At 40.3% G+C, this 22,579-nt stretch overlaps 1 protein-coding gene across 1 annotated transcript; it reads right to left on the reverse strand.

The window, feature by feature from the left end:
• Window positions 1-6,535: 6,535 nt before the first annotated feature.
• On the reverse strand, window positions 6,536-21,221 carry selenbp1 (selenium binding protein 1). Its single transcript, XM_037537322.1, has 12 exons — window positions 20,895-21,221; window positions 15,320-15,376; window positions 15,123-15,235; window positions 13,523-13,708; window positions 12,601-12,721; window positions 12,278-12,460; window positions 10,433-10,614; window positions 10,232-10,310; window positions 10,024-10,145; window positions 8,149-8,241; window positions 7,576-7,694; window positions 6,536-7,474 (listed from the first exon to the last, which is right to left on the reverse strand). The coding sequence occupies exons 1-12, from the start codon at window positions 20,896-20,898 to the stop codon at window positions 7,312-7,314; spliced, it is 1,422 nt and encodes a 473-aa protein (XP_037393219.1). The 5' UTR covers window positions 20,899-21,221; the 3' UTR covers window positions 6,536-7,311.
• Between the last annotated feature and the right edge of the window lie 1,358 nt (window positions 21,222-22,579).

Genomic DNA, 22,579 nt, shown 5'->3' on the forward strand with positions numbered 1-22,579 from the left:
AGGTGTGGTTTTATAGAAAGGCGCTACTTTTTCAAACAACATTGCACTGGATAGAAAGTGTACCCCCGCAGTGTGGACTTTTCCGAGTAGAAGTGACAAGAGGAAGTGCGCAGAGGGTGAATTTGGACGAGAGTTGTCAGTTTCGGGTGTCGGTGGCGTGCATCACATTTTTGGTCTAATTAATTGCTATAAACACATTAAGATCTCCTCGAGATAATCATGCCTGTGGAGAAAACTAAGACACCCCACTGTATTACGAATGATTGTAATCAGCGATGTCCGCTCAGATCTCCGCGTCTGTTTAAGAGAACCTTCTTCAAGAAAAGCACAAAACTTTGAAAGTTGAGGAGACTTGTAGGCCCACAGTCTAACTGATTTCAGATGCTGTCACGGGAATAAAATGATTCAATGTGTAACAGTTACATGTACCTAGAACCAATTAGAACAATAGCATAACACTGACTGTCTTCTGTTGCAGATAAAATCACATACTGTGTGAACTGAATGATTACTATCACCAAGATGAATGAAAGTTCACTGAAAGTTCGAAATATAACCATAATGACAAGATAAAATAAACTTTGGACACCAAAACGATTTGGCTGATCAACTTTGATTTGTCGGTAAATCATTCCTTTAAGAAGAAGCAACCCTCTGCATGCTTAATCTTTCAGCATGTGTTATGAACAGGCTCTGCAGAAATGATGAAGGACTTGAAACAAGTCTCTATCAGCTTGATATCATCTCTGTCACCTGAGAGGAAACACTATTAATCACACATTTGCATCTATTTTGAATTTCTGATTCCAGTAATGTTAGCAGTGAGTCAGTCAAAGCTTGTATAGCACACTATGTAGCACCAAAAAGGTTCTTCTGTTGTTAGGATGTTAAGCCTCTTTGATGCTCTTTGAAACTCTTTGGTGCTATGTAGAACCCTTTAAAAAAGGTTTTATATAGAACCATATAAAACACCTTCTCCATCAGTCTGAAGAACCATTGAATGATGCAACGAACCCTTTATTCATGCAGGGTTCTTTGAGTGTTCATGGTTCTAGAACAACTTTCTTTACTAAAAACCTTGAAGAACCATTTTTAAAGGGTGTAGGAGAGAATATGAGAGAATAAAGGTCTAGACAGTAGCTATAACCAGGATCGTATGGGTTCCATTGCAAAAATGTACCCACTTCCGATACTAAAATTACTTTCAATGAATAACAAAGCCACAGCGTCCTTTGCTTCTGTTGTGTCTTAAACAGGTTGATGATAAATAATGAATGAAACACATTGCAGGCTGTGAAGAATCCAGTTACCATGTATGGGCCATTTCATTTGCTGTTTTAAACAATCTGTGAACCTACATGTCTTCTAAGTTTTTAAATGTAATGCTAATAAACCGAAAATGGTGAAAATCTGAATACCATTTGTTTTCCTTACAACACTTTGCATGAATAAATGAAAAAAGTCACTGCGGTCCAAAATTTTCTCTCAAAAAAGACTTAGACAGGCAACATATTCATAACCAATTCACATGATAACATTCTTTGAGAGGGCTTTTAAAGGCATTAAACTCAGACTTCTGGTTCCCATCACCACCACTGTGAACAATTCTGACTTAGTACGTTTCTGTAGAATGGAGCGTTTCACACAAACCGCTCTGAACTGTGTTTTTTAGATCTTGATGTTTACATCTTAACGATCAAATTAGATAGATGTTTAGAAAAACTGGTGGACTTCCCCTTTGACTGTTGGTGAGTGTTTAAAGCGATACCTGTTGTATTACCTTAGTGAACAAGCATTGCATCACCTTTGTCAGATACTAGCACAAATGAGAGCAAGCTGGAGACACAAGCTGTACCAAAAACAGCCCAACAGGGAAGGCATGTGACTCTGTAGGCTGCATATTCTCCATCAATCCTAAAGATTACAAGAGAAAGCGAATACAGTGCTAAGAAAAATAGTTCCTCAATATTTAACCAACTATAATGAAATGAAAACAAATAACTGTTCTTTATCACAGTAGGAATTTGTCACTTCCACTTTTTGGGCCACTGGATGGTTTGGGCCACTTAGCTGCAGAAGAGCAGTCAGATATAAGTTAATACACAGCTGTCAATGGCAGTTTAAAACTAATAATTAAAGCCAAAACAGATTGTTATTTTGTTTTGTACTTATTGTTGTTGCCAGCAATGACAACAAGAAGCATTAACCTGCTCTGGAATCAGTTTCACCCCTTAGTGTACTATCATTATTTGTTAATAACGTCTGTCCTACTAGTTATTAACAAATAATTGTCCTTCCTCTTCCTACTTAATTATCCCCATTTTTATTATTATTGGGATATTTTGCAAAAATTCTTATAGCAACATGCAGATCAGACTAAGAATTTCAGTGACACAATGAAAAGAAAAAGTGCAGCTTGAATAGATGACTAAACCGAGTCTCTACTCATCACACGCATGATATTATTATGCCTGTTCATATGATTTGTTATTGTATTTTATCATTGACATATAAAGCACAAGATGCCAGTGTAATAGATGTAATTGTAGGTATACTTTGTCTTGTGTTTGAATTGCTTTATGAAGGTTTTAGCCTTCTGACGTTGGTCCCCCACTTCTCAGATCAAATATGCAGCGCTGCTGAGGAATGCAGACTAAATTCAACATTGCATCATGGGGTTTGTATGGAGTACTAGTTACAGTGTCTTGACTGATATAGTATAACATACTGTTGTACACTCACTGGCCACTTTATTTGTTCAATTGTTCAATTGCTTGTTAACACTAATAGCTAATCAGCCAATCACATGGCTACAACTCAATGCATTTAGGTATGTAGAGGTGGTCAAGACAACTTGCTGAAGTGCAGACCGAGCATCAGAATGGGGAAGAAAGGGGATTTAAGTGACTTTGAACGTGGCGTGGTTGTTGGAGCCAGACGGGCTGGTCTGAGTATCTCAGAAACTGCTGATCTACTGGGATTTTCACACACAGCCATCTCTAGGTTTTACAGAGAACGGTCCGGAAAAGAGGAAATATCCAGTGAGCAGCAGTTGTGTGGACGAAAATGGCTTGTTGATGTGAGAGGTCAGAGGAGAATGGGCAGACTGGTTCCAGATGATAGAAAGGCAACAGTAACTCAAATAACCAACCAAAATCTCTGAGGAATGTTTCCAACACCTTGTTGAAAGTATGTCACGAACAATTAAGGCAGTTCTGAAGGCAAAAGAGGGTCCACCCTTTTACTAGCAATAAAGTGGCAGGTGAGTGTATATTTCATACATTCAGCTCTTGGTTTCAGACAGAATTAAGTAAAGTGCTTTCATAGTATGCAGTCTTTCTCTTTTAGAGAGTTCAGCCTTTGAGTACTGTGATAGTATTTTTTCTGTGCAGAGCAGTATGTGGATACAGTTTGTACGCAAAAGGTTCAGCAAGAGTGGACGAACTTAACACACGTTTAGCTTTACCAAAATACAAAAACACCCAAAAAACAAAAAACAAAACCTAAAACAAAGAACTGTTTTGTTTACAATTGACTTTGTCAATCTATGTATTAATAGCATTAATTTAACTCTTATTAACTGTGTATATGGGATTGTTAGAATAAACAGCTCAAATATTGTCACTAAACAAAGAGCATGCACATCTACTCATTTACCACCAGGACAGCCCTCAGGCCTCAGGCAGCTGTGAACACACCCATTCTCAGGTTTTATGCTGCTGTTATATTGCAGCACTAATCCTGAGCCACTGCTGCGCTGATTTGTTTTGGTGAGGCTTGATTACATAACCAAGTCCTGGAAGTGTTGGAACAGCACACTTATGGTAAACACCGCTTTCATGAAAACCTCCTTGATTTAATCTGAGAGTATTTACATCTGGATTGAGCAAATCAAATAAGAATTATACCCTCATTTCAGGGTACCAGAAGTAATCTGACAAATGTAATCTACTGTTTTTGGTAGTGTTAACGTACTTGGCTTATGACTGCCTGAAATCTCAGAAACAAAGACCTTAATACACACTGGGTATCTTCACTGGTGATGGGTTATACAATATATTGCCGAAAGTATTTGCTCGTCTGGCTTCACATGAATATGAAATTGAATGACATTCTTAATCCATTAGGGTTTAATATGATGTCGGTCCACTCTTTGCAGCTATAACAGCTTCAACCCTTCTGGGAAGGATTTCCACAAGGTATGAGAGTGTTTATGGGAATTTTTGACCATTCTTCCAGAAGCACATTTGTGAGGTCAGTCACTGATGTTGGATGAGAAGGCCTGGCTCACAGTCTTCACTCTAATTCATCCCAAAGGTGTTCTGTTGGGTTGAGGTCAGGACTCTGTGCAGGCCAGTCAAGTTCTTCCACACCAAACTCACTCATCCATGTCTTTATGGACCTTGCTTTTTGCAAGGGGCCGAGCCCTGAAAAACCTCCTCACACCATGATCCCCCCACCACCAAACTTTACACTTGGCACAATGCAGTCAGACAAGTACTGTTCTCCTGGCAACCGCCAAACCCAGACTCGCCTGCTGGATTGCCAGACGGAGAAGCGTTATTGGTCACTCCAGAGAACATGTCTCCACTGCTCTAGAGTCCAGTGGAGGCGCTTTACACCACTGTATTCGACACTTGGCAGTATGTTTGGTGAGACATTGCTAAGACCTTGTTAAGATCAGTCAGGTATGCTAACAAGAGGATCAGATGATTACTATAAGAGGCCAATATGATTCTGTCAATCTTTTACCCACACAGAAACTACTCTCCACCAAATTTACACAGGAATGATGCTTTTGGATATTTATGTCCAGATTATCAGGCTGACCAGGCTGGTGTATGAACAGATTTAACTTAATGTTTCAAAAAGTGTTTGATTAAAGGAATCTAAAGCTGTGCACTTTCTGAGCAATGCTTTGGTGCCCCGGGTGGTCAGTACTTTTGTCTACCTCATTTGCAGATTTTGCATGACAGACTTCCATTATTTGGAAACTATATGAGCCTCATTGCCCAAGTGCAAAACTAAAAAAGCTATTGTCCAATTGACTACGTTTGAGATAAAAGGAAAATGTTTTTTTTGCCAGACTTTTCCTTTAAAATTACCCATATAGAAATACCTTCACAAGCTCGGGTTCTGATTGGCTGCTTGTGTCGTACTTGTGTTGATGGATGGAAAAATAGATACTTTATTGACCCTGAAGGAAACTGACCCTGAATGAATAAATATGTGCAGATATTGGTACCAAATTAAGTGTCTAGGTTGCGCTGTACAGATGCCAAATGCCTCACCTAGAATCACCTCTGGACCTTTTTGCAAGCGGTCTTGTTAACGATATAATAATACAGCATCACACAGCTGACACACCTTAAAGGCAGAGAGGACTTTGTGTGAAAAGAGCTGTGATTTCTAGCGTTGACTCGGTAAGCATGTCCTTGAATTGTAGTCCACATTCTGAACTTTACCAGTTTACCAAAGTTGTCATTGTCCAACTGCTTATATATAAGCTCTAACCCTAGGCATCCTCGAGAACCCTCTGAAACCATATGTAATGCAGCTGTCTGTACTGGTTTAAAGCCATTTTCATCAACAAAGATGAATAAAAACAAAGAAAAAAGGGTCCCTAAAAATGTGAACATCAAGCCATCATCTTTCAACAAAATACAGCAATTATTTACCTGTTCCATTTCTAACATAAAAAATGTCAGAGAACGAAACACAGAGCAAATCAATATGGAAAGCCACTCCACACACACACACACACACCCTAAGCCACTTCTCCTTCTGGGCTGTGGGGGGTGCTGGAGCCTATCCCAGCTGCCATTGGGCGAAAGGCCCACCCTGGTAGCCAGTCCATTGCAGGGCGAAAGCCACTCCAGTCAAATTGAAAAACGTAAGCATGTCTACTTCCCCTCCTACAGTGGTGCTGCAATAATTTCTAGAGCAAGGCTTTCTGGTTTAAAAACTAGGAAAGCGTTCTGGAGCAACCTTTAAAAAAAACTACAAGGGCTTTCTGGTGGATACTTGAGTGTGGGCTGAAATGTATTCCCCTGCTAACTGGCTAATGTAAAAGGAAGCTACTGCTACTTCTACTGCTTATCCTCTTTGCATTACGAAAAGGTTCTTCTATTTTTCTTATGTCAAGTTTGTAATAATGGAATAACCCTATTTGGAGCCATATATTTGGAGCTCTTTTCAAAAAGGTTCTAAATAGAACCATCAACACATTCTCCATCGATCTGAAGAACTGTGTATGATGCAAAGAACCATTTAAATGTGCAGCGGGTTATTTGAGTGTTCACGCTTCCATCTAGAACCATTTTTCTCTACTAATGAACCCCTGAAGAACCATATTCTTTAAGTGTGTACAGATTATTACATAATATGACAAATAAGTACGCAATTACTATTAGATGCTAATAACTAATACATGCTAGTTTTGGGCTAGAATACCTATTTTTAAAATAATATACTTTGGAATGCGCCTTGAACATTTTGTATTTGCTGCTTTTTATAGTTAATAAAGTTTGCAAAAAATAGATCAGTTTTTTTATTTGACAAAAGTAATTATTATGCATACACTTCATTCTCCCATTCACATAACCGTATAAAATATTAAATGTCTATCATTTGTGTCTGGTAACTACAGAATGGTGTATTAATGAATTACAGCAAACATATATTGATATTCAAAAAGACATCTGAAGTAAGACAAAAGCATGATTGAGTGAAGTAGACACACAGTATGTCCAAAAGTGTCCAGAACATTCTGCTATAATTACTGAATATAGCTACATTAAAGGTGCACTCATTGTTGATACAGGTGTTCAACTGCACAAAAAGCTTAGGGAATGTCAATATAATAGCACAGTCAATAGAATAAGATGCTCCTGAGCAGCTGCACAAGAATTTAAGGTCACCATAGTTAGTGTCAAGTGTCAGCTAGAGGTGGTCTAAACCCCCCCCAGTGTTGGTATATGGAGCAGCGGAATTGCTTTTCTATGGAGGTCCATCCAATATTCAAAGTTCAGTGGCATCTAAATTATCCAACATCAGTGCCTGACCTTACTACTGCTCTTGTGGTTGTATGTAATCAAATTCTCACAACAATGTTACTATATCTAGCACGAAGTCTTCACCGAAAAGCAGAGGCTGTTACGGCAACAAACTCCCTTGATTTCAAAAGAAATATTGGATGAGCATGTTTCTGCAGACTTTTGGACATACCGCATATGTGAAATAAGTGAGAAGCATAACTAGGAATAATATTTCATGTGAATTTCCTGAATAATAAAAGAGTGAGCTGTTGTTTCACAGCCAAATGTCAGAGGTGCAGTCGCCCCCAGGGTATCGGATCTCATGGGCAAGCACAGGACCATCAGGCTCCTTTCCGAAATCCACCAAGAAGTCCTCATTAAGCTTCAAGCCACCCTTCACTGTGTCCACATCAATGCGCATCATGACTGAGCCTTGTCTGAATTTAAAAAAGGAAACATCAAAATTAAGCAATTTAAGTTTCCACAGAGCAAAAATCAAAAAAATCAAAGTAAAATGTTCAGTAAAGGTTTGTCTCACTTGATGAGCTCAGGATAGAACTGCTTGTCCCATGCACTGTACAAAGAAGTGGTTACATAGAGTCTTTTCCCATCCAAGCTCAGCTGCAGCATCTGTGGACTCCCTGGTATACGCTTGCCCTGATGCAGAAGAACACTGTTACCTTCAGTCTAATTCTGGGGGCAAGGGCTGAGGCTATGCGTCCACAAGTACATTGTCAGAGCTAATGAACTTAGCAGATGTAATTTCCTATGGCAATTTATATATACAGTCATATGCAATATTTTGAACACATCTGGCCAAATTACATGCGTTGTTGATTTTCATTGAAGTTAAAATATGTATAAACATATCTGCTTTAGGGATTAGATGTAAAATGTAGTACAAACTTACGTATTTGTACAAAACATGCTATAACTTCTACATTGGACAACTTTTTTTGGCAAAAAAAAAAAAAAAAAAAAAAAAAAAAAAAAAAAAAAAATCAACAAAACATGTATTTTGACCATGTGTACCCAAACTTTTGCACAGATCATGCAATTTGACCAAAGGTGTTTTAACTTTTCCATATGACTGCAGGTGCTCTTTATGTACCTTCACTATCCTTGGAGATGGCTGGCTGTCCAGTTCCTTGTCATCCAGTACTTTGACAGGGCCATCATTTTGAATGCTGCCTCCAAGAAAGATCTTAAAATGACAGTTAATTATTCAGCATAATTCAGCAGTAAGACCATCAGATGCTGGTGGAATAAAACCTTGCATCTCCAAAATGGTTCTTGTAACAAAGACTGCTCTTAAATTTAATGCAAGTTAACGTAACAAGATTTAATTACAAGTGATTTTGGACTATTTGTTTTGGACCATTCATCACAAAATTTTCACACGGTGAAGTCACTGACTACAGCAAAGCCTTCAACTGTGTTAACCACATAAAACTATGGAATGTCCTCCGGAAATGTTCCTGTTCTACTGTTACCTTTCTAGTGAAGAACCCCTACACACTTACCAACTAGCCACACCTGACTGAAAGGAAAGAGTGGTTCCACATCAGCAAAGTAGCTAAAAAAGTAGGCAAAAGAGGAAGAAGATAGCCAGCAACAAACTTGATGGATACAATCAGAGGAATCATGCACAAGCCATTAAGTATCCTGAACACCCAAAGAGAAGACAGGAAAAAACAACAACTTTTGATAAGGGTCACCAGGAGTCAATATCGACTTGACAATACAGATACTACTACAATAATCATCAGCTGCCACTCTCTCTCTCTCACACACACACACACACACACACACACACACACACACACACACACACACACACACACACACACACACACACACACACACTTTCTATACACTATATTGTCAAAACCATTCAGTCACCCATCCATTGTTTTTCAGGAGTTGGGCTTGGCCCTTTAGTTCCAGTGAAAGGAACTCAATGCTTCAGCACCAAGAGATTTTGGACTATCTCACGCTCCCAACTTTGTGGGAACAGTTTGGCAACAGTCTCTTCCTGTTCCAACATGACTGCACACCAGTGCACAAAGCAGGTCCACACAAAAACGAGTTTGGTGTGGAAGAACTTGACTGGCCTGCACAGAATCCTGACCTCAACCCGACAGAACACCTTTAGGATAAATTAGAGCACAGACTGCGAGCCAGGCCTTCTCGTCCAACATCAGCACCTGATCTCACAAATGCACTTCTGGAAGAATATTCAAAAATTCCCATAATCTCCTACATCTTGTGGAATCCCAGAAGAGGTGAAACTGTTATAGCTGCAAAGGGGCGGCCGACATCATATATATATATATATATATATATATATATATATATATATATATATATATATATATATATATATATATATATATATACACACACACACACATACACACACACACACACACACACTTCTCTGCACTGGCTTCCTGTCTCAAAAAATTGACAATAAAATCCCCTTCCTAGCTTTTCAGTGCAACCTTGGAAACACAACAGATTATCTCAAGGAACTTTTGATATGCTTTAATTGTAGTCACTATCGCAGAACCAACACTAATCCCCTTCTCCAACTTCCCAGAAGTAAACTGCATACAAAGGGCGATCATGCCTTTTGTGCAGCTGGCCCTTGCCTGCCCTTACTGATTGCCTCAGGCATCAACAGACTTCTTTTAAAACCAGATTAAAGATGCTTTTATTTAGAAAGGCCTTTTCATGAATATTAAAGTGTGACATTGTACTTTTTAAATTGCCATGGTGGCATTTATTTAAATGTAATGATGGTTCACTGCTTTTACTGTATTTCAGCTGCATGCTGTATTTTTCTAAAACGTTAGTTTTATCATTGTACTGAGTTCACCTTTGTAGCATGTTGAGATTATTACCCAAACGAAAGGCGCATCATAAAGAAAATGCATTCTTATTGTTAATTATCTGATGCCTAGAAGAACCTGTGGCTTCTCACCTGGCCCACCATACGTGGATTCCTCCTGTCAGTGATATCATATTGCCGAATGTCACCGTGCAACCAATTGCTGAAGTACAGGAAGCGATCATCCAATGAGATTATAATGTCAGTGATAAGACCTGAAGCAAAACAGATAAACGCTCATAAACATGCCTCAGCAAATCTCTCTAGAAAGGTTTCGTTGCATACAATGAAAAAACCTTACTTGGCATTTCAGGCAGAATCCAACCCTCTACTTTTTTACTGGGAACCTTGATGACTCTCTCTGCAGCCCAATCACCCTTCTGAGAAGCACAAACACATTTTTACAACATATAGCCACTATTATCACGATCATTTCTCAGATTTGTGTCCTTAAGATAATGATTAACATCTGGTTGACTAGCTGCCTATAGGAACTGCTTGCCGGAGTCTTGTAGAAGCGGAACACAGTGCCCTGCAGTGCACAGCCCACATAGCCCTCAGCTGCAGCAGGGTCGTGCAGGAAGCGGATCTCTAGAGGGATGGCACCCTCTTCTCCCAGATCGAGAGTCTGCACATGCTTGTGAGTGGTCCAGTCCCACACGTGGATGCACTGGCCATAGTGACCTGGAAAGAGGTGAGTGGGAATAAGGGGGAGGGGAGCGGAGGGGGAAAAAAAAAAAAAAAAAAACCACACAATTCAGGTACCACTGAACAACAACTGCAGACATCAAAGAAAGTGCTGTTTCACATGTCAGTCCAGAATCTGTCAGATGTTCAGACTGGTTGAGATCTGGTGACTGTGAAGGTCATCACATTTGATTTACATTATTTTCATCCTATCAAACCATTCAGTGACCCCTCTTGCCCTGTGGATCTGGCAAATGTGTTCCAGGGAGTGACCACACCCATCAAAGTAGACATGTTCCATAACTTGATAAGGCTCACAACAATTTATATCAGTCAGAATAACTATTGATCTGCAGCAATCAAAGGGGACCCAAAACAAGCCAGTAAAATGCCCTCCACAGTATAACAGAACCACATGATTCCCTTGCTGTAGGGGTCAAGCATTCAGGCCTAAATCATTCTCTAGATGTATGGCACACATGCACTCACCCACTGAATATGGCGCTTGTGCTTTTCTATAATTATCCTATACATATTACACTAATGAACGAACATTATGGTCACCGAATGTGGTCACTTTCATTCACTTTCAATTTCCAACCCAGTTTAATGACATCTTTCTCATATCTACACGCAGACACCACTTCACTCACTGTTACCTACTGAGACATTAGCCAGCTGAGCAGTCTTTAGCCGTGTTCAGACTGCCAGCCCAAATTCGATGTTTGGCCTGTCCGCTTTGTATCTCGATGTCTAGATACAAGATCTAGATAACTTTGATAGTTTGGACAGCGAAAACAAACAAACAAAAAAACAAAACAGACTCAAGCCACATTTGTAGGATGTTTGAAATGTAACGCCAATCAGATTTTTACAGAGGCATTTGGACGTGGGTGCTGAAATTGGATTTCAAAGTGACATTTGTGACACTTGTAACCCGACAAATAATGATGTCAAATCCAGAGAGATGGAAGTGCTGGGATTTGTTTTGGGAATCAGTCACCAGTGTAGCTGCATAGTTACTGATGTCCACGTAATTACCACAGCAACCCATGCAGATAGATCGGTGATGCCTGGATACACAGATCTGATCAAAGTGCAAATAACAGTGTGGTCAACTAGACCTGCATAGCAGGATATGGCCTGGAAGGATCTATACTTGCATTTCTCTCAATACTCTTATTGCTTTTATTATATTTTCTTTACAGCTTAAACAACAAATTCTAATACACATGTAATAATAAAATGTGATATAAAACAAATGCTAAAATATTAAAGTTTGTCATAACTTTTCCACAGGCCACAATTTATATATTTTTTCTCAATATGATAAATTCAGAAAAATAAACAGTGCCTGTTTATCAAAATGTGCAGAAGTGCATTCCCTGTCAACTTATTTTCACTTCATCAAATCACCAAACATGGAATTTGACCAGTGAGTCTAATAAATATGTTATATACATATTTAAATATACACCGAATACATAAATGTGACCGAAAGAAGTATTCCTGAAAGGACGTTTCCATGTTCGAATATAGTATATAAATGTACTTTGCCTAAAAATGAGTGCATACCTTAGTGAATATTACAGATCCATTATAATTGATTCTAATGTTGCACAGTTGAGCAAACACACATGCACCCCATAAACAGACTCACCATCTTTGAGATCGGCAGGATTAAATCCATTTGCAAGTATTTTGGGTGCTCCCCACTCTGTGCTTATCATGACGTTGTGGCGTGGTTGGTACCAGAAATCATAGCCAAAAGGAGCTGCTTCACCAGGTAACTCCCAGTTACAAAGCACTTCAAAGGTCTCACCATCCAACAACACAAATCCACCTAACGATACACATTGAAAAGACATGTTTCCATGGGTGGGGTTTCACTGTAGATTAATGAATGGAAATGGTACAGATTATATACAACATAAACATCAAACATCCAAACTGAGGGACTCTGAAATCAGAGTAATATCTAACCTTTGCCATTTCCTGAGGGGTCACCAAGGGTGCTAATCATAACTTGCCCACTGCCAAGGCAGTGGGATGTGTGAGGATTGGCCAGTCCACACTTCCAATACATCTCCACAGGCTCAACAGTCTGAGAGAAGAGAAGAATTACTGGAAAAAGTGTGCTTGGAACTACACATGAATCTTGCCAGGATGAAACGAGCAAATTCATCCCAATTATCTATAATATCAATATCTATAATACAATATCTCCAATACCAATGACAAAAATAAAAACAGAGACTAAGAATAACAATTTATGGACAATCCAGTACAATATCAGATGTACCCATTTTGGTGTGAACAAATGCTGCAACTCTTCCATTTAAAACATTACACTGTGCTTTTGATTTATATTAATGATGCTGTCCAAAAATGATAAAAACAATACAAAACACAGCTAGCCTCAAAACATCTCAATCTGCAATAATACACCATCTAAAATAATCACACTACAGTACTTCTACCATCTTTAAAAAAAAGTTTTGTTTATTTTACATGTTATTCATTTTTTATTTATTCATTGTAATTTTATCACTATAATGTTTGTTCAGTATGGGTAGCAATGCACTTACTACTCAACCTCAAACTCCAACTACAGCACAGCCATTGGCTTGTAAACAGCATGAAACAGGGCGTACAGTGCCAGTACGCTGCCACTTGTTTTCACGCACTGAATCCGATTCATCATCTGCAGTAAAACCTCTGCTTGTTTCCACATCGTACAAAAGTCTCACGAATCAGGCATAGAGCAGCTCTTGAATAAAATAAAGGCGGTCAAATCTGTGCATCTTTTTAAGCAACTTTGACGATTACAGGCCATTCATTATGTGTGTAATTATTGTGAATTGTAATTGTGCAAGTGCTCAGATCTCACCAACTTTAGTCTTACCTTGTGAAGTCGAGGAGCTCGCGGATCCGTATCCACGTCAATAACGTAGATGCGGGAGGAGATGAGAGAAGGTAAAATGAGCCGACTGCGCTTTTTGGAGGCATCGTCATAACAGCTGCTGCAGGCGTTCCAGCCAGAGTGGTGCAGCTCATCGTTCATGTTGGGCATGGGCAACCTGTGAATCACCTGAACACATCCAGTGTATGGAGAGAATTATTGAAATGTGCAAGCTTAAACAGAAAATCAGAGTGGCTGTTTGAAAAGCAGGAATTTCTTACTACAGCAGCGATGACCAACCCCACTTCCTCCCAGCTCTATGTGGTGATTTTCTAGTTATTAACAAAACAACTGAACACTACAACACTAATACTACCGAGCTGAATCAGGTGTGTTTTCACCGGTCATTTTGAATTGTAAACAAAATGTCTCTCTCTCTCTCTCATATATATATATAAAAAATATGTATATATACAAATAACAATGTAGTCATGCAGAAACTTTGAGAGGAAATAAAATGATAGAACCCCCTGTAATTGCTCAAGGTGTCGGCGTCGGAACACTGAAACCACTATTAGGGTATTTGTTCCTTGCACGAGGATAAAAAAATATTCATGCCAACAATTCATTGAAACATCAATTTTATGTTTTATGGAACTGTAAAATGTGAGCGCAAGTATGTATATTACACTTTGTTACTATGAAACAACCACCTTGATCAGAGCTGCTGCTAAAGACATATTGTTAAAGGGTAATTTCAGCGATTTTTAAAAATTTCTGTATAACTCATTAAATCATTGACAGCTAAACCTAGTCATTCAGAGTAGTTTGATGTGAAATGTTCTGCTCAAGAGAAACTTACTGAGCCACAAATGCTCCCAGTGCTGGTGATAGGAACTGGACGTCTGAAGAGTTCAATGCCTCTAAAAGCTCCATCACAAAATGATATTGCAGAAAAAAGGCTATGAATGCACTGCCTGATGCTTGAAACATTTGTGACATGATAGCTTTGAGAAGATTTTTTGCTTAATATATACACCTTTCTAAAACCATTTAGGGCAAAGAGGTACATCTAGGCCAAAATCCTAATTTTATTTAATAAAAACTTAGGACGCATTTGCTGTAGACATTGAAATCCCGGTTCCCATCACCACAACAGTAAAGAAACCGGAGTGTATCAGTTTCTCTATGATAAACCATTTCACATCAAACCACCCTGAATGACTGTTTACATCTCAGCATCTGTAATATGCAGATAAGTTTTATTTATGTGGCACATTTAAAACAAAAATGTTTTACAATTAATGGACATGCATGGTCTCATTTACATATTTCAAAACAAACAAAAAACAAATACCATCACATACAGTGCTTAACCAGCACAAGCCATACAATACTAATAAAAGCCAACTGATATTTTGTCTTAAGGAAATCAAAGCTTTCAACCCTCTGTGAATTTTGTTGGGTCACATCGAACTATATAATGTTTTTGCTTTTTATTTTCCTGTGGTACACGTTCACCTAGGAATCTATTCTTATTTATAGAGACACACGTACACAAAAGATATAAATAATAAACAAACCTTCCTTAATGTCACATTACCTTGCAGTAAGTGGGAGACTTGGGATCGACATCAACGGTCGCAAGATAGTCAGGCTTTCTGACTCCGGTGTTCCGGTAAATACAGGGCAGGTAAACGATCTCCTCTCGGGGCCCTTGAGGAATGTTCAGGTACCAGGTTTTTAAATGTGCCCCATTTGTTATTTAGCTACAGTTACCAAGCTCTGTATTGCACTCACCCTTCATGGCATCCAGAGGGCTTTTGTATCCCGGTCCACATCCTGAGCACTTCGATGCTGTGGAGAGAAACAGTCATACTGATCACATCTCTAAGAACTCTACAGAGGTTGCAAAATGTTCTACTTCTTGCATGTTTATGTTCAATTCATATGGGCCTCAGTGACTTATTACCATAAAATCTTAATAATACTTAATTCTTGCTGCAAGTGGAAATGCATTTCTTAGGACAGTGATGTGGAAACAGTGGTGGACACAAACTGAAGTGAAAGTAGAGATAAACTTGGTAAAATATTAAGTGCTCTATATTTTTGAGTTGAAGCACAAAAGTAACTGCTTTTAAATGTGCTTTCAGTAGCAAAAGCAAATGTTTTAGAAAAGGATAAAATTTCAGCCCCCATGCTAACTCCTGGAATATGGGCTCTCTGATGTGTGTGAACATACATAATGGACAATTGTACATATAGACAAGAGGAGGTTCTTTAGTGGCAGGTTGCTGTCACAGAGACTCAGGAGATCTTTTGTCCCTAGAGCCCACTCTCACCAGTAGGGCCAGAAGAGAAAAGAGGGAAGAGAATGGATTAGGACTGAATCTCTTATGCTAAATCACAGGTTTCTTTTATCTGTCTGCACATACGGACACCTCACTGTACATACTGCACTTATGCACACTTTATTGCACATCTGGACACTCCACACCTAGACACCATTTCATTACCAATATCTGCACACACTTATTCAGTATAGTCATTTTATGCCATTACATGTGCCTCCTTGTACATTCATTATCACACTGCCTTTTTATCGCAGGATAGTTCTATTGCATATATTGTGTATATATTTAGTTGTGCATAAGCCTGTAGACAGTATTTTTGCACATATTCCTTTTATTGTGTATTACCCTTATCATAACTGTCTAATGAACTAATCTAATGAAATTCTAACAACATTGTATAACAGGCTAGTTCATTAGAGAGACTGCCATCATCAGAGAGGTGTCCTGTTGCAGACTACATGGTTACAGGCAAACTGAGTACATACGTAATATGGTGGAACTACTGTAAGCGGGTGGCTCGGCAAATACTCTAAAAACCTTTACTTTCTAAATGCAAAGAACCCATAACAAATCTTATCATTAGATGATTATAATCCCATACAGTTCAAAACAGGAGTGGACAGCCAAAGGCCACACTGGCTTCTTATTTTAAACCCTCTTAAACTCTAAGGAACCGTGGGCAGGGCCAGACATCCCTTTCTTAACCATATGACTACCTAACGTGCCTAATTAGTTTCATAGTATATACCAAATAAAGAGTGGTAGACACTAACATAAACTGAAGGGGTTAATGTGAACCATGCAACAGATGTGTAATTTCACAGCAATGCAGGAGACAAGGAGCCTTGCCAAGGATTGTACAACATCCTCCCCATGATAAACAACACTTGAAGGTTATTCTCAGGTCATTTCTCCACAAATCCTGCATGATGTAAACCAAAAGCTCTCATTACTTTGCAATACAGTTTTTATTTTTTTATTGTCACTCAAATTTCAGTTCCTTTATGAAGTGTTAATATAGGTGAACGGTCAGACTACAAGTAACACGTTCTGCTGTGAACATGTTTCTTGCTACTAAAAATGCAGCAAGGTTACAGCTGCCCGTTTTACAGCCCTTACCTCTTTTATTGGTCATCATATTCTGCTGTTTTTACAACCCAAATTCCAATGAAGTTGGGACGTTGTGTAAAACATAAATAAAAACAGAATACGATGATTTGCAAATCCTTTTCAACCTATATTCAATTGAATACACTACAAAGACAAGATATTTAATGTCCAAACAGATAAACTTTATTGTTTTTTGCAAATATTCACTCATTTTGAATTTGATGCCTGCAACACGTTCCAAAGAAGTTGGGACAGGGGCAACAAAAGACTGGGAAAGTTGAGGAATGCTCAAAAGACACCTGTTTGGAACATTCCACAGGTGAACAGGTTAATTGGAAACAGGTGAGTGTCATGATTGGGTATAAAGGGAGCATCCCTGAAAGGCTCTGTCGTTCACAACGGGCGATGGGGTGAGGTTCACCACTTTGTGAGCAACTGCGTGAGTAAATAGTGCAACAGTTTAAGAACAATGTTTCTCAACGTGAAATTGCAAGGGATTTAGAGATTTCATCATCTACAGTCCATAATATCATAAGAATCAGAGAATCTGGAGAAATCTCTGAAGGAAGCGGCAAGGCAGAAAACCAACATTAAATGCCCGTGACCTTCGGTCCCTCAGGCGGCACTGCATTAAAAACCGACATCATTCTGTAATGGATATTAACCACATGGGCTCAGGAACACTTCAGAAAACCACTGTCAGTGAACACAGTTTGCCGCTCCATCTACAAGTGCAAGTTAAAACTCTGTCATGCAAAGCGAAAGCCACATATCAACAACCCCCAGAAACACCGCCGGATTCTCTGGGCCCGAGCTCATCTGAGAAGTGGAAAAGTGTCCTGTGGTCTGACGAGTCCACATTTCAAATTGTTTTTGGAAATCATGGACATTGTGTCCTCCAGGCCAAAGAGGAAAAGGACTGTCTGTCTTGTTATCAGCTCAAAGTTAAAAAGCCAGCATCTCTGATGGTGTGGGGGTGTGTTAGTGCCCATGGCATGGGTAACTTGCACATCTGTGAAGGCATCATTAATGCTGAAAGGTACATACAGGTTTTGGAGCAACATATGCTGCCATCCAAGCAACGTCTTTATCAGGGACATCCTGCTTATTTCAGCAAGACAATGCCAAGCCACATTCTGCACGTATTACAACAGCGTGGCTTCGTAGTAAAAGAGTGCGGGTACTAGACTGGCCTGCCTGCAGTCCAGACCTGTCTCCCATTGAAAATGTGTGGCGCATTATGAAGCGCAAAATACGACAACGGAGACCCCGGACTGTTGAGCAGCTGAAGTTGTACATCAAGCAAGAATGGGAAAGAATTCCACCTACAAAGCTTCAATAATTAGTGTCCTCAGTTCCCAAACGCTTATTGAGTGTTATTAAAAGGAAAGGTGATGTAACATAGTGGTAAACATACCCCTGTGCCAACTTCTGTGGAACGTGTTGCAGGCATCAAATTCAAAATGAGTGAATAAAGTTTATCCGTTTGAACATTAAATATCTGGTCTTTGTAGTGTATTCAATTGAATACAGGTTGAAAAGGATTTGCAAATCATCGTATTCTGTTTTTATTTATGTTTTACACAACGTCCCAACTTCATTGGAATTGGGGTTGTACATGTTAGTTTCCAAATTTGCTCAAGTTCTTTAAATGCTAATTTCAAATGCAACTCAATTCAGTTATTATGGACCCCTTCCAAAAAGAGGAGCTTTCAGCACTTGAACAGCTTGATCAACTCATGTTGAAGCCTGGGAAAATACTCTAAGCATGTTCCAGGAGGGTTTTGGTTTGGATCCTTGCACAACATTCTATAAAACAACATTACAGGCGCTGTTTAACCACGAAAAATGAGTGGCTAACAAAGCGTACCTATCTGTTCCGCTCATTCAGGTACCAGGCTCTGAATGGCATTATGTGGAACATGCGATAATACTCGCCACCTGCAGATCTCAAGTACACCATGGAAGAGATGTGGGCATTTATAAATGTATCAAGCACTGATCAAACACATTCAGTAAACACTGGTTCAGGTGCCAGCATGAGCGCTGAAGGCAACCTGGTTTGCAGGCAATACCAAACCTTGAGGTCATCTAAAACATGTGTGGGTTGGGCACAGCCTCTTCAATAATGGAGACAAAGGTGCACAAAGTAAGCTGGTCAGTGCACCCCATCCCAGGTGACTGGAGGTACAGTGGACAGCATTTTGTTGAGAGAACATGTATATTCTGGGGTCCCATGCATGTAGTGGGGTCCCACAGGAAGAGGTCAAAAACCATGAGCTTCACATTTACATTTAAATTCACCTTTCATGTACTATATTACTGCTCCCCTTTTAAATGTATTAGGGGAGATTGAAATGCAAATCAAACACCTCTAAAATAACAACAACAACAACAACAACAACAACAACAACAACAACAACAACAACAACAACAACAACAACAACAACAACAACAACATCAATTTTATCCATAGCTCTCTTAAATTAATGCAGTCTCTCGCCCCAGCTGGTCAAATTTCTTGACCAGCAGTCTCATGAGAATATCTGAAGAATTAGCTAAGTCAAACAGCCCTCAGTCCCAGGCCTGTGAACTCATTGTACTGAAGACTTTTAGGCTGGTTTTGTGGAGTAGATTAAGTCTACTCTTACACTAAGCTGAGTAAGCCAAGTTCCTTCACCATTAAAAAACTCCACTTAGGCATTGACTCAAAGGGGCATTCCTGCATTGCTTAAAACTAGCAATTAATGTTATTTGCACTGCAGCCTCCCCCTTATCAGTTAAACAGAATTCAGGATTTTGTATCCAGCTAGTGTTTTAGTCCATCAGTGTTCTAACGTGTACATAACCCAGCAAACGATGTTGAGGCTAAATACAGTCACTTCATAGCAGCACATGTAGCGATCTGCTGTTCTGCAGTAGCCAGCCATAGAAATGCGAGTAGAACTGCATAAAATCACTCAAATATACCAAACTGTGTTTGAAAGTGTTCACAGATCAGGTAATAACCAACTCTGCGGGATTACTGGTAGTGTAGACATCTTAAATTGTGCTTTTTGTGCAAAATATTTTTAACCAATAATGAGTAAAGTGTATTACTGGGCCAATGTTTGTGCAAATGAGAGAAATACCCAATTTTCTATTGATTGTAATAGAAATAGACCTGTATAAAACAATAAAACACCACAGCATCTGTTTGTGAATATTTGTACAAGTGAATTTGCAGTCGTTGATGATTTGCATAGGAGATTAAACTCCAAAGCCAGATGGTCTCACTCTGAGGAGACGGAGCTGCACGGAGCAAACACACCGAGCTCCCTTTGAGAAAATTTCAGTCTTATGGATTCTGAGGTCACTGGTGTTGAAAATCACCTGTCAAAGTAAAAAGCGCGTATTTTTCACGTCCCCTGCTCTTTGTCTACACACGGACGGACAAAGCAAGAAGTGTGGACGCGTCCCCGAACCGGCCTGGCCAGGTTTCATTAATCTGAGCTTTAGAAAATAAACCCTTGGTGTGTAATATTGGCGGATTTCGGTGTGAATCTGACTTCATCTGAACTCACAAATCAGGACTAGCCGAACGCGCCAGTGTGTGGAGAAGTCCGTAACTGACGGAAGTCCAAACTGCAAACCTAACCAAGTTCACTTCGGTGACTGACCCAAAGTCCCACAGGCCCTGTGAGGCGAACGGCTACGTTTCAATGTTGTGCGAAGTGAAAACGGGTTTCTGAGCAGTCCACAGATCTCACAGCACCGCGGTGGATCGGTTCTGAACACGAGGCTCTGGTCCTTGCCCGGACAACGTAAACGACCGTTTGACGACGTGGTCTACGTTGTGCGTTTGCTGCTATTCTCTGCCAAGTCCACAAACAATAAACACCACGCAAGAAGGAAATGTAACCTATACGTACCCATTTTGTTCAACCGTAGCTCGGCCGACAGACGTTGAAACGACCGCCTTTCCCAGGCAGAGGTGGAGAGTGAGCGGAGGCGACGGCAGGGGCTGCTGTGGGGAAACGCTCCGCTCTTATATAAGCATGACTGAGGCTAAAGCAGGCTGGACACACTGTTAAACATTTACGACTGCAGGGAGGCGAAAAGTTGCTTTATCTAATTTTTAAGTTCCACCTTAACTGGCACCCTTACATTCGGGCGTGGATGAAGGCGCCAGAGTGCAACTGCTGCACCACTTTAGGAGCAACGGAAAACCCAAATAAGCAGCTGGAGAACGAAGCGCCAACAGTCAGCGTCGAGGAAATATGGTCACCAACTCTTCCACCGCAGCTCAAACCTGCATCTACCCCAGGCTTACCTTCACGGATCTCTTCCGGCCGAAAAAGGGCTAGCGCAGGTGTGGCGGACTGAGGCTAGAGCCCACAGAAAGTTGGAGCTCCAGGATCCAAAGCTTCCTGGATCGAGTTATTCACTTTATTTGAGTAGTCGGTGCAGCTTATAAAATGACCAGAGACAGGCTGCAGTAAAGTTAAGCTGGATGGCAATAAAAGTGAGAGCGAAATTTGCATACTGTGCCAAAGTAGTCTAGTAAATGCAAAAAAGTACCACATCCATGCAGGATTTGTTAGTATTTAAACAAATGAGGACTGCATGTGTGCAGTACTGTGATTTCTCCAAATGGGTCAAATTTCAAGTTGAATTAATGAATTAAGAACCACTTGTCACTGTGGGCAGTGGGCAGCCCTATCCATGGCACCCGGGGAGCACTTTGGGGTTAGGTGTCTTGCTCAAGGGTGCTTCAGTCATGGACTGTCAGCCGAGGGATCGAACCGGCAACCTTACAGCCTTCCCTAACCTCCAGCCTCCCTGAAGACATCAACAGAAGGTCGGAAGGATCCATCCATCCATCCATCCATCCATCCATCCATCCATCCATCCATCCATCCATCCATCCATCCATCTTCTAAGCCGCTTCTCCGTCAGGGTCGCGGGGGGGTGTTGGAGCCTATCCCAGCAGTCTTCGGGCGGAAGGTAGGATACACCCTGGACAGGTTGCCAGTCCATCGCAGGGCAGACAGACAGACACATTCACTCACACACACCCAGGGGCAATTTAGCATGTCCAATTGGCCTGACTGCATGTCTTTGGACTGTGGGAGGAAACCCACGCCGACACGTGGAGTTTGCATGTTCTCCCCACACAGAGAGGACCCTGGTCGCCTCCTTGCTGTGAGGCGACAGTGCTACCCACCACGCCACCGTGCCGCCCCAGTCGGAAGGATGAATAAGGGAGATCTAAATGCAGGCCCAGACTGATTAGGGATGACAGGTTTTGGGAAACCTGAATGTGAAATTTCAGCCTGACCTGAGCCCAATAAATATCCGCAAAACACTGGTCAGCTTTGAACAAACAGGACAGAACCTGCTGGATCCCACTGGGTGTGGACAAATACCGTTATGTGCAAATTAATAGCAGTCTAACATCACTAATGTGTTTAAATCACTGATTTTGGCAGCAAAGATGATACAACATGGTAGAAAAAATTCATGTCTAGGTGCAGCCCAGTAATGATCAACCAAAAGAATCAGCAGTCATGACATGCACACTGCTGCTTGGGTGTAATTGACTCATTTAATAAAA

The sequence above is a fragment of the Pygocentrus nattereri genome, chromosome 3 (assembly GCF_015220715.1).
Source record: "Pygocentrus nattereri isolate fPygNat1 chromosome 3, fPygNat1.pri, whole genome shotgun sequence".
In the NCBI taxonomy this organism is placed as follows: Eukaryota; Metazoa; Chordata; class Actinopteri; order Characiformes; family Serrasalmidae; genus Pygocentrus; species Pygocentrus nattereri.

Excerpts from the sequence above, each read along its gene's own strand:
- selenbp1 (XM_037537322.1), bottom strand. Across the intron at positions 15,236-15,319 it reads CCCTCTGGATGCCATGAAGG|GGCCCCGAGAGGAGATCGTT; the intron begins GTGAGTGCAATA and ends ACATTCCTCAAG. Across the intron at positions 12,461-12,600 it reads CCCCTCAGGAAATGGCAAAG|GTGGATTTGTGTTGTTGGAT; the intron begins GTTAGATATTAC and ends GTGTATCGTTAG.